Raw genomic sequence first — 14,813 nt, 5'->3', positions numbered from 1 at the left:
CCAGGTCGCTGGAACTGTAAACCAGTGTGCTAACCACTATGCTACCATGTCAGTGGAGAATAATGAGGTAAAAGTGCACACACGCACACATACACAAACTTTGAATGGCATAGCAGACTGAAGGGCTGAATAGCCTCCCGATTCCATATGAAATTTGTTTTAACTTGAAAGCAGTGCCAATCCTGCATCATCTGAAACCCTAGTCTATTTTCCAACATATCACTTCATAAACCACACCTCCCCTCCCACATCCAATACCCACAATGATGCAACTCAGACCATCGTGAAAACTAGCCTCCCCTCCAACTCTGTTGGAAATCACTATATTCTTTAAATAATACTTTTTATAAGATTTGTACTTTTTAAACAAACTCATGTACTTTTCATACTCACTGGCAGAAAGTGGTATAGCAGCTAAACTAACGGTTTATCACCCAATTCTTTTATTGGCTAACTATCAGCACATTGCCTGCGTGATACAATTGTTTTAATTATGTGGCCTATTACCTAGCTCATTCCTATCTAAAGAATTTCTCTCACTTACTATAAAAGTGATAGATTTTTTACAATTACCATCTTTATTCTTTTGTCTTAGCATCGTTTCTCAGGTCTCTGTTTAGTTTGCTTAGCATTTGTATGGTTGTTTGTACTCTAAAATAAACTGAGATCTTGGAATGGGGCATCCCAGACTACTAGAGGAACCCCAGGGATCAGAAAATTAGAGATCCAGCAACTCAATTGTCACTCAGTCCTACCTAGGAAAAGAAACCAATATACAAGACCATAAGATATAGGAGCAGAAGTAGGCCATTTGGCCCATCGAGTCTGTTCCGCCATTCAATCATGGGCTGATCCAATTCTTCCAGTCATTCCCATTCCCCTGTCTTCTCTCCATACCCTTTGATGCCCTGGCTAATCAAGAACCTATCTATAGTATCTCTGCCTTAAATGCACCCAATGACTTGGCCTCCACAGCCCCTCGTGGCGACATTCCACAGATTTACCGCCCTCTGACTAAAGTAACTTCCCTGCATTTCTGTTCTAAATGGAAGTCCTTCAATCCTGAAGTCGTGCCCTCTTGTCCTAGACTCCCCTCTCATTGGTCAGACGATTCAAATGCTTCCTACTATTGGCAGAGGCTTGAAAACGTGCCAGCAAACACGAGGACAGTTCTATATTAGAGTCATGAACAGACCTCTTGTATCATAAAGGTGAACTCTACCCCTCAATCTACCTGACGGCCGATTGTGTAAAACCAGGTTCACGAGTTCGGCGAGTTGGGACAGAAGTCAAGAATTTCTCACCACCCGTATTTAGGTTAACCCTTCCAGTTAAACTCTGTTACAAATACTTATCTAAATCAAGCCCCCAAAGTGGCAGGACAAGCATTCATTCGGAGGCAAATACTTATCTAAAGTGTGTACCTGGGAGCTTTTCATTAACTCCAAGGCTGCCATCGCAAGTTGATAGGGTGGTTAAGGAGGTGTATGGTGCATTTACTTCATTAAATAGGGATTTAAATTCAAGAGCTACCAAATACTGTTGCTGCTTTATAAAAACAGTTAGACCACAATTGGAATATTGTTCTTGGAGTTCTGGTTGCCTTATTATAGGAAGGATGTGGAAGCTTTAGAGGGTGCAGAGGAGATGGGCACATGGATGATAGGAAAATGAAGGGTTATGTGGGGGGGAAGGGTTGGACTAGGTTGGAAGGATGGCACGACGTTGTTGACTGAACGGCTTGCATGGTGCTGTAATATTCTATGAAATGCAACCTTTAATAAACCAATTATCAATTAGGTTAAGCATTTCCGCTCCATCCGCCAAAGAATTTAATTCCAATTCCCATTCCTGTTCTGACATGTGCCAAGTCGAGGCCACCGCAGGGTAGGAGGAGCAACGCCTTGTACATTCTGCCTTTGTACCCTCCAACCTGATGACACGAATACCCATTTCTCTTTCTGGTTAAAAAGAAAAACACATTCCCTCCCCCTCCCCTTTTCTTCTGTTCCTCACTCTATCCACTTACCTCTTTCCACCTGCCCATCGCCTCCCCTCCCTTTCCCTTATGGTCCACTCTCCTCTCCTATCAGATTCCTTCTTCTCCAGCCCTTTACCTTTCCCACCTACCTGGTTTCACCTATCACCTTCCAGCTATCCTCCTTCCCCTCCACCTTTTTATTCTGGCGTCTTCCCCCCCCCCCCCCCCATTCCTTTTCAGTCCTGAAGAAGGGTCTCAGCCCAAAATGTCAACTATCCATTCATTTCCATAGATGCTGTGACCTACTGAGTCTCTCCAGTATTTTGTGCGTGTTGCTAACCGCTATGTTACCTCGTGGTCCAACCATAAACCTCATTTACGTTTGGCCTTGGTATTACAAAAACAAAGACACAATGGCGATTTTTCTAACGTTTATCAGTTAGCACATAAAGTATTGCCAATGCAGACAGACAAGAATGGCAAGACCAACTTACCATTAAACCAATGTAATGCCTATAGTGATAGGGGAGTGGTCCATCCATTTGCAGGAGATAGTACTGAGTTTTCCAAAAGTTTTCAAGATACTGCGGGTGCAAGCCCATCACCATGGTTACATTGTCCAGTCGGCCAGTGGACACAAAGGCTTCAATAAAGAGCTGTCGTTCCGTTTCCTCCAGGCCGTCCTGTAGAATCTGGAACAGAACAGAATTAAATGCGTTACACTGTCCAAACAAACAACTAATATTCGCGTTCAGCAGTGTGGCTGTAAAACTGAAATCTTTCAGAATTTAGACAGTAAAGGATGTTAGAACACACTATGGTCATCATTTGACAAGTTTGTGGCTAATATTTTGCCCTCAGCACCATTAACCCAATGTCCCTCTGAAAACCTGTTCTCATTTACCTCAAATATATTCCACGGTCCAGCCGTCTCACCATTTACTCAGTAGAGCCTGAGTTCCCAACCTTTTTCATGCCATGGTTCCTTACCATTACCTTTTTCTTATGCGTGGACCCCAGGTGGGGAACCCCTGAGTTACGAGTAAACCCACCCGCCACCCAACTGTAACCCCGAAATCTCCATGAATTTATTACCTCTGTAAAATGCAACGCAGCAAAACGGAACCTGTGCGATCCCAGAGTGTTTTGCCAATTTGCTGATGTAGTTGTTGTAAGAAGCTTGCAAGAGTTTGCGATTTGGAGCAGGGAGTGTTTTGGCATTGCATGACTGAAAGCAGAGAAAAACAGGGCACTGCTGTTGGGGTCGGGGGTTGGGGGGGGGGGGGGGGAAGAAGCCTCAAAGACAAACGTAGCTCATTCAAGATGGATGCACTGTGTGGCAGGGAAGGGTTAGATTGACCTTGGAGAAGGTTGAAAGGTCAGCACAGAGGAGTGGATGTATGGAATGTGCGGCCATGGGTGGTAGAGATGAAGGCATTAGGGAGATTTAAGAGACTGTAGTTAGACACATGGACGGAAGATTTTTGTCAGGGTAGGTTAAAAGGTCAGCACGACATGGTGGGCCAAACAGTCTTTACTGTGCTGTCCCATTCATAACTTTAAGGTGTTTGAGGAAAGCAAAGGGTGACTATCAGAGGTAGCAATTTTACATAGAGAATGGGGGTTATGTGGAACGCCCTGCTGGGGGTGGGGTGGAGAGGCAGGAACATTAGGGGCATTTAAGAGGCACTATGTAGGATGGAAATGCTAGATTAATCAAGGAGTAGGCTGAAGGGTTGGCATAACATATCTTTGGGTCTAGAATCACAAACAAGAAAATCAAAGTAATGTTTCAACTCTATAAAACTCTGGTTAGACCACACTTGTGTTCAGTTCTGGTCACCTCATGATAGGAAAGATGTGGAAGGCTTTAGAGAGATCGCAGAGGAGATTTACCAGGTGCTGCCTGGATTAGAGAGCATGTCTTATGAGGGTAGCTTGAGTGAGCTATGGCTTTTCTCTCTGGAGTGAAGGAGGAGGAGAGCAGACTTGATAGAGGTGTACAAGGTGATAAGAATGGACAGTTGACATCTTTTTCCACCCAGACAACTCTCCACAATGCACAGGAGGAGAATTGGGCTTTTCCGTCTATTGACGAGTCTGCTCCATCGTTCCATCTCGGCTGATTGATTATCCTTCTCAATGCTATTCTCCTGCCTTCACCCCTCAACCTTTGACACACTGACTAATCAAGTCTACCAACCCCACTTTAAATATATCCAATGACTTGGCCACCACTGCCATGAGGCAAATAATTCCACAGATTCACCACCCTCAGGTTAAAGAAATCCCTCCTCATCTCTGTCTAAATGGACTTGCTTCTACTCTGAAGCTATGCTCTCTGGTCCTGGACTCCCCCATTACAGGAACCATCCTCTCTGCGTCCACTCTACTCCGGCCTTTCAATATTTTGTAGCTGAACTACCATTCTGCCTAGTCCCAAAGACCCGCACCTGGACCATACCCGTCCCACCCACGTACCTTTCCAAACTTCTCTCAAATGTTGCAAACAAACATGCATTCACCACTTCAATCAGCCCGTTCCAAGCTCTCACCGCACTGAGAGAAGCAGCTCCCCCTCGGGTTCCTCTTAAATAATTTTCACCTTTCACCCCCTAAACCCATGACCTCTGGTTCTAGTCTCTCCCAATCTCAGTGGAAAAACCGGTTTGCACGTGCACACCCCTTCAGACTGCACAAGGAAGAGACCCGAATCAGCAAAATTCAGAGGTATGATGTGGCACTTCGCCAGAGCCAATTTGTTTTACCATTCCGATTCAGATATCCCAAGGCTTCCTAGGTCAGCTCGAGACGTAACAAGTACTGAACCGAACTGGCAAAAGCATCCAGATAACTATCAGAGTCTGATTTTATTCACGGGCAGGAGCAAGGCTGAAGCTGTATTAGGCAGCACTGACCAGTAACTAGGCGCTCACCTGATGCAAACCAGAACCACGATTACGTCTCCTGTTTACTCCTTTCTTCCGCAGAGGAACACACTGACAGCAGGATTTTTTTTTTTAAAATACAAAATTGAGTCACAACGCATTCGACAAAAGGGAACGGAAAGCTCCTGTCAGACAATCTACGAGAATGGTCTGGAAAGAACCGGATTGGGAGAGGTTGAGCTCAAAACCACATTAAATTCCGGAATTGCGGCCACTGGGGAGCACAGGGGGTTCAAGAGCGCAGATGCCAGATTCCAGCAATACAAACAGTATGGGGGTGGGGGGGAAATGGGAGCATTGATATCCCGGTCCCTCTGTCTGACAGGCAGCAGCTTGCAGATCAGAACATAAATGTATTTGTGTAAATGTAATTGCATCACATAAATGCCTCATGACAGCGCCTCTACTTTCTCAAGAGTCTGCGGATGTTTGGCGTGACATCAAACACCTTGGTAAACTTCGATTGACCTGTGGTGGAAAGTGTGCATCACGGCCTGGTATGGGAACACCAACGCGTTTGAATGGAAAATCCTACAAAATGTAGTGGATTCAGCCCAGTACATCACAGGTAAAACCCTCCCAACCACCAAACGCATCTACATGAAACATTGCCACAGAAAAGCAGCCTCCATCATCAGAGATCCCCATCACCCAGGCCATGATCTCTTCTCGCTGCTGCCATCAGGTAGAAGGTACAAGAGCCTCAGGACTCACACCACCAGGTTCAAGAACAGTTACCACCCCTCAACCATCAGGCTCTTGAACAAAAGAGGATAACTACACTCATCTATTGAGATGTTCCCACAACCAATGATCTCACTTTAAGGACTCTTTATCTTGTTATCTCATGCTCTCATTATTTATTGCTATTTATTTGTATTTGCACAGTTTGTTGTCTTCTGCACTCTGGTTGATCTTTCATTGATCCTGTTATAGTTACTGTTCTATAGATTTGCTGAGAATGCCCACAGGAAAGTGAATCTCAGGGTTGATAGGAGGGACTGAGTACTTGGGAGGTGTCTCACACTAGAAGTTTAGCTCATTAGTTAAGAGTTCGCTCGCTATGTGCCATGTCGTATGACATGGGCAATCATAGTCTTCCCATGGCCATGACTGTTCTTGGCAAACTTTTCTACAGAAGTTGTTTGCCATTGCCTTCTTCTGAGCAGTGTCTTTGCCATTACCAATACTCTTCAGAGATTGTCTGCCTGGCGTCAGTGGTCACATAACCAGGACCTGTGATGTGCACTGGCTACTCATCCGACCATCCACCACCTGCTCCCATGGTCACGTGACCCTGATCGGGGGCTAAACAGGAGCTACACCTTGCCCAAGGGTAAGCTGCAGCCTAGTGAAGGGAAGGAGCACCTTACACCTCCTTTGGTAGAGACGTTTTGCCACCCTGCCATCCAAATAGGCCAAGGGTTGAAAGGTGAAATATTTAGGTGGAGCTTCTTCACTCAGGAGTAGAGTGTGTGGGACGAACTGCCAGCGAAAATGGTGGATGTAGGTTCCATGTCAATAGTGAAAAGTAATTAAATAAATGGATGAGAGAGGTATGGAGGTCAGGGTGTGGGCCAATGGGACCAGGAGAACAACAGTTTGCACAGACTAGATGGGCTGAAGGGCCTGTTTTGGTGCTGTGTTGCCCTATGACTGAAACATCATTTGACTTAGTCTGACAAAATAGTTTGAAATTCTTTGGAGGGCTGTGTCTTTTCATTGCCATGATCTTGCCTATTTGGGCAAAACAGGCTCTATTCCCCACCTTGTTATTTATTTATTGAGATACAGTGCAGAATGGGCCCCTCCAGCCCTTGAGCCACAGCACCCAGCAACCCTAGCCTAATCACTGGATAAATTACAATGACTAATCACCCGGTACAACGTCTTTGGACTGTGGGAGGAAATCAGAGCACCCAGAGGAAACCCACAGAGTCACAGGGAGAATGTTGAAACTCTTTGCAGGCAGCAGCAGGAGCTTGTATCTTTTGAATTTTGAAGTTACAAAACATAACCACTTCTGCTTTTTCTTTCCAGTCCTGAAGAAGTGCCTCAGCCTGAAACGTTGACTGCTTATTCATTTCCACAAATGCTGCCTGACCTGCTTGGCTCCCCCAGCGTTTTGTGTGTGTTGCTTTTTCTCCCCCGGTATCTGCAGAATTTCTTGTGTTTATAGTGTGTGCACTGACTCTAACCCGTACGTCTTTGGACTGTGGGAGAAAACCAGAGCACCCGGAGGAAACCCACACAGCCAACAGGAGCATGTACAAAATGTACAGGGACACTCACAGAAGACCCATTTTATCATCAACGAATGTAGTTTAAAACCATCAAATATTAACGGTTAAGCACACCTTTGGCAAGCTAGCTTGTAAACACATAAACAATTCGTTGTGCCTGTTAGAATTTTGAAGGGCCCTCTCATGTGTCAATAGCCAAGTCACTACAATTGATGGTTAAGCATACAAATGATTCAGTAACCTGACACTCCTGGATTCAGGGAGGTCTCACCGGCAGGCATATCCAGTTAAATAAATCTGATGCAAACAATTGCTGCCTTGTCATAAAACTCAATCAGTTAAGATGAATCTGCCTCCCCTGCAACTTTAGAACAATCACAATCCAAGGCAAGCTTATTATCAAAGTACGTTTACGCCACCATATACAACCTGGAGATTGATTTTTACTCTCAAGTTAGTCAGTCAGGCAGTGACTTTTAAATAGCCAAGGACGTCACTGGAGAAAACAGGTTCGAAACACAAAAGAGATTTTGTCCTCTTCCTTTCCAGTCCTGATGAAGGTCTTGGCTCTAAACATTGATTTTGTTGACTCCCTCCACTGACGCTCAAAGTTCAAAGTAAGTTTATTATCCAAGAACATATATGGCAGTGAATGCAACCCTGAGATCCATTTCCTTGTCAGCAGTCGCAGTAAATACAAGAAACACAATAGAACCACTGAAAGACCAGACTCAACCGAGCAGACACACAACCAATGTGCAAAGGACGACCGACTGTGCAAAGGACAACCAATGTGCAAAGGACAACCGACTGTGCAAATCCAAAAACAAAATAGAAAATAAAAAATAAATTAGGAGAACATGAGATGAAGAATCCTTGAAAGTTTCTGGGGGTCAATGTCTGAGGATCTATCCTGGACCCAACCGATGCAGCTATAGAGAAGGCATGACAGCGGCTACATTTCATTAGGAGTTTGAACAGATTTGGTATGTCACCACAGACACTCACAAATTTCCACAGATGTACCGTGGAGAGCATTCTAACTTGCTGCATTACCGTCTGATATGGCAACAGGGGGTGGGGGTGTGGTGGTAGGGGGATACTACACAGGATTGAAATAAGCTGCAGAGAGTTGTAAATTCACACAGTTCCATCATGGCCACTAGCTTCCGTAGTATCCGGGGAATTGTCAAGCAGTGGTCCCTCAAAAAGGTGGCATCCATCACCCAGGACATGCCCTCTTCTCATTACTACCATCAGGGAGGAGGTACAGGAGCCTGAAGACCCCTCTTCTCATTACTACCATCAGGGAGGGGGTACAGGAGCCTGAAGACCCCTCTTCTCATTGCTACCATCATGGAGGAGGTACAGGAGCCTGAAGACCCCTCTTCTCATTACTACCATCAGGGAGGAGGTACAGGAGCCTGAAGACCCCTCTTCTCATCACTACCATCAGGGAGGAGGTACAGGAGCCTGAAGACCCCTCTTCTCATTACTACCATCAGGGAGGAGGTACAGGAGCCTGAAAACCCCTCTTCTCATTACTACCATCAGGGAGGGGGTACAGAAGCCTGAAGACCCCTCTTCTCATTACTACCACCAGGGAGACACACACTCAATGATTCAGGAATAGCTTCTTCCCCTCTGTCGTCCTATTTCTGAATGAACATTGAACCCATGAACACTACCTCAATACTTCCCCCCCCCCTTTTGCACTTATTTAACTTTTCTAAATATATTAATACTCATCATAATTTAGTATTTTTCATTGTGTATTGCAATGCTCTGCTGCACAACAAGAAATTTCACAACATTTGCTGGATAAATTAAAGCTGATTCTGAAGTGAGTTGTGGGGACAGTTCAGTGTTGGGGTGACTGCAGTTATCCCCTCTGGTTCAAGAGCTTGTCAGCCTCGGGGTAATAACTGTTGCTGAACCTGGAGGTGCGGGTCCTGAAGCTCCTGTACCTCCTTCCTGATGGCAGCAGCAAGAAGACAGCATGGCCTGGATGGTGGGGGACTTGATGATGGATAGTATCCTTGCTGCCTGACCTGCTGAGTTCCTCCAGCAATTTGTATGCATTAACAGAAAGCAGGTTGTTGAGTGTGCAGCCAAAGTTAGCGATCAAAAGAGGCTGCATCAGCACTTAAGATTAGACAAGTGTCTGCAGCAAGTGGGAAGAAAGCAAGCAAAGTACGACACACAAAATGCGGGAGGAACTCAGCGGTATCTGTGGAACAGAATCAACAGTCGACATTTCGGGCCAAGACCCTTCTTCAGGACTGAGAAGGAAGGGGGAATATGCCAGAATAAAAGGTATGGGGGTGGGGGGGAGAGAAGAGAAGAGGAGGGGAAGGAGGCTAGCTGGAAGGTGATAGGTGAAGCCAGGGGTGTGGGAAAAGTCAAGGGCTGAAGAAGAAATGTGATAGGAGAAGAGAGGGAATCATGGGAAAAAGGGAAGGAGGAGGGAAGAAGGTAATAGGCAGGTGAGAAGAAGTGAAAGGTCAGAGTGGGGAACAGAGGAGGGAGGGGTAATTAGTTACCAGAAGGAGAAATTGATGTTCATGCCATCAGACGGTGGGCACTCAGACAGAATGAAAGCTGTTTCCCCTCCACCCTGAGGGTGACTCATCTCGGCAAAGTGCTGAACTGGTCTGAACGAGAACAATACTAGTAGGACTCTGTAAACACACCGTGTTGATTTCCCTTCACTGAAACTCCGATCTGATAGTTATTCCAGAATTCAGTCATTAATGGCTAATAAAACACAGAAGCAAAACCATGAACAGCAAAAGGCTCAGCTCTATACTGGGTCCGCCAAGCTACACAAAAAAACAGGAGATTTTGCTGATGGCGCAAATCTTGAGGAACACCCAAATTAACACATCCAGCTCAATGTAACTTCCCCATTAGCATTCTGGCAAATCTGTTCATCATCTCCTCGGCTGCCACACAGATGCCAAACTCAGGCTGGAGGAGCAACACCTGATATTGTCTGGGTAGCCTCCAACCTGTTGGCATGAAAATCGGTTTCTCTAACTTCCAGTAATTCCTTCCCTCTCCCTCTCTTTCCGTTCCCAATTCTCCTCACCTCCCTCTGGCTCTCCCTCTCTTTCCCTTTGTCCCATGGTCCACATCCCCTCCTATCAGATGCCTCCTCCTTCAGCTCTTTACTCAGTCCACCTATCTCCCCCAACTTCCCACTTCATCACCCCTCCCCATCCCTCACACCCTCCCCCACCCAGTCTCACCAAACACCTCCTAGCTTCTCACTTCATCCTCCCTCGCCACCCATCCACCTTCACCTGCTCTCACCTATCAGCTGCCAGCTTGTAATCCTTCCCTTAACACAAATTCCTACTCTGGCATCTTTCCCCCTTCCTATCCAGTCCTGATGACAGGTCTCAGTCCAAAACATCAGCTGTTTGTTCCCCTCCACAGATGCTGCCTGAGCAGCTGGGTTCCTCCAGCGTTTCTGATTCAGTTGTTAATCGCGAGATGCATCATTCGAATTAACCAGCCACACACCCCGAGGATGTGTTGGGGCAGCCTGCAAGAGTCACAACATATTCCAGCACCAGCATAACATGCCCACAATTTTTCACACGTCAGCCGAATGACTTTCTTGTATGATGCAACTGCTGGGCAGAAAGGTAGACACTGAGCAACTCTGCAAAACAGGATGTGACTAAACAAAGTCACCTTTCTGCTTCACATTGCAGCTTGAAGGTGGCCAGCTGCTTCGACGAGAGACAAGCAACCGCAGATGCTGGAATCTGGAGCAAAGGTTCTGCAGGCCAGGCAGCATCTGTGGCGTGAACCAGCCTAGATGAAGGGTCTCATCTTCCTCCAAATGGACCACAACCTTGTCGTAGGGTTTGGAGGTTTGCGTGCCTCAATGACCCAGAGAGCTGTGTTGGCTGGAGTCAGGGCTTTACGCTTTGGCTCTTGGTAGGGTCACCCATGCCAAACAGGTCAAAGGTTAGAGGCCAGACTAAGACTGGTCCACCGGTCCTCCTGGTTCAGGGGTTCGACCTTTATGTGCTATGTTGTATGAATTAGGCATTCATGATGTTTCCAAAGTTAAAGTAAGTTTTACTATCAAAGTACATACATCACCATATACAACCCTGAGATTCATTTTCCTGTGGGCATACTCAGCCGATCTATAGAATAGTAACTGTAACAGAATCAGTGAAAAATCAACCAGATTGCAGAAGACGTGACTGTGACTGTTCTTGGCAATTTTTTTTCTACAGAAGTGGTTTGCCATTGTCTTCTTCTGGGCAGTGTCTTTACAAGACGGGTGACCCCAGCCATTATCAATACTCTTCAGAGATTGTCTGCCTGGCGTCAGTGGTCACATAACCAGGACTTGTGATGTGCACCAGCTGCTCGTACGACCGTCCACCACCTACTCCTGTGGCTTCACGTGATCGGGGGGGGGGGGCTGAGCAGGTGCTACACCTCACCCAAGGGTGACCTGCAGGCCAGCGGAGGGTCGGAGCACCTCACCCCTCCTTTGGTAACGACGCACCTTGAATTCACTGATTCTAATAAACCCTTCCAACTCCTCAGCTCCAAGGCCGGATTTGACCTCACCTTGACATCAATAATCCAGGCCCCTACCAGCTGGTCCAGTGGCACAACCACTGCATTCATACCTAAAGATTAGCTGTACGTGTCACGCGTACACTGAAAACAAACAGTGGAATGTGCTGTCTGCGTTAACGTCCAACAGAATCCAAGGATGTGCCTGGAGCAGCCTGCAAGCACTGCCACGTAGCATGTCCCCAGATGACTGACTCTAACCCGCACGTCTTTGGACTGTGGGAGGAAACCCACGCGGTCACAGGAAAAACACACACATGCGCACACTCCTTTCAGGCAGCGGCGGGAACTGAACCCTGATTTCTGGGACTGTACTTGTGTTATGCTAACTGCTATGCTACCGTGCCCCACCCCAAAGATAAACGCAGGCACTCAGGGACAAATGATCTTATTCTGAGCTTCTAGAGTGGAATTCTGTTATTGTTGTGAGACGGGCAACACCCAGCCAGTCCTTCATTTCACGGAGAGACGCAGGCCCTCTGTCCCAACAAGCCCCTATGCCTCCATCAATTACACCCAGGTGACTGAGTAACCTTCTAACCCGCACGTCTTTGGACTGCGGGAGGAAACCCACACAGTCACAGGGAGAACGTCCAAACTCTATACAGGCAACGACGGGAATTGAACCCAGGTCACTTCAATAGAATTATGCTACATGACCACGCCACCCAATATTGAGGACGATTGAAAGTTGCATTTTTTTTAAAAAACTGACAGAATCTCTCATTTAAAATCTGTGATTTTGTAAATGGATCAGCGCAGAGGTGTACATGACAAGCCCAAAAAAATCTGCAGATGCTGGAAATCCAAAGCAAACACCCCCCCCCCCCCCCTCCCCGGAGGAACTCAGCAGGGTCAGGCAGCATCTATGGAAATGAATGAACAGTCGACCTTTCAGGCCGAGACCCTTCTTCAGTCCTGAAACAACGTCTGTTCACTCTTTTCCATAGATGCTGGCTGGCCTGCTGAGTTCTTGCAGCATTTTTGACTGTGTTGCTGAGGTGCGTACAAAATTATTTCAATGAAACTTCAAGATTCAAACTTAATTCTCATACCTCTCTGGCTGGAATGAAGGAACTTGGACCGAGACCAATAGGGCGAGGAATCTTCACTTTCCGATCCTAAAAGCAAACAAATCACAGTTACAAGCTTGCTCTGTTAATGGAAAATTTGTCCCACAAAGTGTTAGAACAGCAGAGTTGACAATTAAGTTGTCTCCTGTGTCCCACGTGTGAACACATACACAGAGATATTAGCACTACAGAACTCACCATTTCCAACAGCTTTCATTTCATATTTAAGAAAGCCAGCAGCACATACTATTTCATCAGATTGTAGTGCCTTTGTGAACTGAGACTTCCTGAATGTGTATTAGTCAATGGTTCATTACCCTGGTAGCTAATGCATCAGCCTTCCTGCTTATGACATCATTCACAGGGATATTGCACTCTCACCTAACTCTAAAAAACCGATTCTAACTTGCCTTTCTGTTTTATTACACATCTGCCAAACATTTCGCCGACAGCTTGGCCACACTTTAATTTGGTGAGGCAGAGATTTTAAATCACGCAGATGGTAAACTTAAACCACTCGTTCACAACAGCAACACTGAAGGGAAGGATTAGAATCAGAATCTGGCTGACTATTACTGATATTCATGAAATTTGTTGTTATGCAGCAGCAGTGCAGTGCAATACCGTAAGATATAGGAGCAGAATTAGGCCATTTGGTCCATCCGAGTCTGTTCCGCCATTTCATCATGGCTGACCCATTTCCTTCTCAGCCCCAGTCTTCTACTTTCTCCTCATATGCCTTCATGCCCCGACTAATCAAGAATCTATCAACCTCTGTCTTAAATATACCCAATGACTTGGCCTCCACAGACGCCTACAGCAACGAATTCCACAGATTCACCACTGTCTACAGAAATTCCTCCTCATCTGCATTCTAAAACAGCATGCCTCTATTCTGAGGCTGTGCCCTCTAGTCTTAAGACTCCGCCACCGTAGGAAAATACATAAATTACTGCACGTTACAGTAAGTACGGTAGTAGAGTAGCATAGTGGTTAGCTGGTTGAGGTGTAAGTACGTTCTCCCTGTGACTTCGTGGGTTTCCTCCGGGTGCTCCAGTTTCCTCCCACAGTCCAAAGATCTACCGATTGGTAGATTAATCGGTCATTGTAAACTGTCCAGTGATTAGGCCAGGGTTAAATCGGGGGATTGCTGGTCAGTGTGGTTCAGAGAGCTGGAAGGGCCACTCCCTGCTGTATTTCAATAAATAAATAAACAGACAGAATCACAAGTAATGCAATAAGTGAGGTAGTGTTCACGGTCAGTTTAGAAATCTGGTGGTGGAAGGGAAGAAGCTGTTTCTAAAACAGTGTGTGTGTGTGTGTGTGTGTGTGTCCAACATTCGGTCGGTTTCAATGAGATCCCCCACATTCTTCTAAATTCTAGTGAGTACAGGCCCAAAGCTGCCAAATACTCCTCATATGTTAACCCCTTCATTCCCAGTCATCCTTGTGAACCTCCTCTGGACTCTCTCCAGTGACAATACATCCTTTCTGAGATAAGGAGCCCAAAACTGTTGTCAATATTCCAACAGCACCCTGACTAGTGTCTTATAAAGCTTCAGCATTATCCATTATCTCCTTGTTTTTATCATCTATTCTCCTTGAAATAAATGCCAACATTCCATTTGCCTTCTTTACCACAGACTCAACCTGTGAATGAACCTTCTGGGGGTTTTGCACAAGGACTCCTAAGTCCCTCTGCTCTTCTGACAGCCTTAACGACTATCGTCCAGTAGCACGCACATCTATGGTGATGAAATGCTGAGGAATAAACAGTCGATATTTCGGACGGAGACCTTTCCAATGAGTTTATTCCTGTCCCTAAATGCTGCCTGACCTGCCGAGTTCCCCCAGAATTTTGTATGTGTTACTCTTTAACATCTCCAGGTATTGTGATGCCACTTGCATGGGTTACTCTGATTTCCAGCATCTGCAGAATCTCTACAGGAACCAACTC

General features: G+C 46.0%; 1 protein-coding gene across 3 annotated transcripts in view; it reads right to left on the bottom strand.

Annotated features, from left to right (window-relative positions):
- Positions 1 to 14,813, bottom strand: part of LOC140715860 (sestrin-1-like) — a 116,645-nt gene that overhangs the window by 14,392 nt on the left and 87,440 nt on the right. For 2 of the 3 annotated variants that reach the window (XM_073028334.1, XM_073028335.1), the window contains 2 exons: positions 12,839 to 12,904; positions 2,476 to 2,673 (listed from right to left, as the gene is read on the bottom strand). In XM_073028334.1, coding sequence (XP_072884435.1) covers positions 2,476 to 2,673; positions 12,839 to 12,904 — 264 coding nt within the window. Of the gene's footprint in view, positions 1 to 2,475; positions 2,674 to 12,838; positions 12,905 to 13,054; positions 13,085 to 14,813 lie in introns of those variants that run through there. The other variant, XM_073028336.1, reaches the window with a different exon arrangement.

This window comes from Hemitrygon akajei, chromosome 24 (assembly GCF_048418815.1).
Source record: "Hemitrygon akajei chromosome 24, sHemAka1.3, whole genome shotgun sequence".
Taxonomy (NCBI): domain Eukaryota; kingdom Metazoa; phylum Chordata; class Chondrichthyes; order Myliobatiformes; family Dasyatidae; genus Hemitrygon; species Hemitrygon akajei.
The sequence above is the reverse complement of the archived record's forward strand: the minus strand, read 5'-3'. Positions and strand labels throughout refer to the sequence as shown.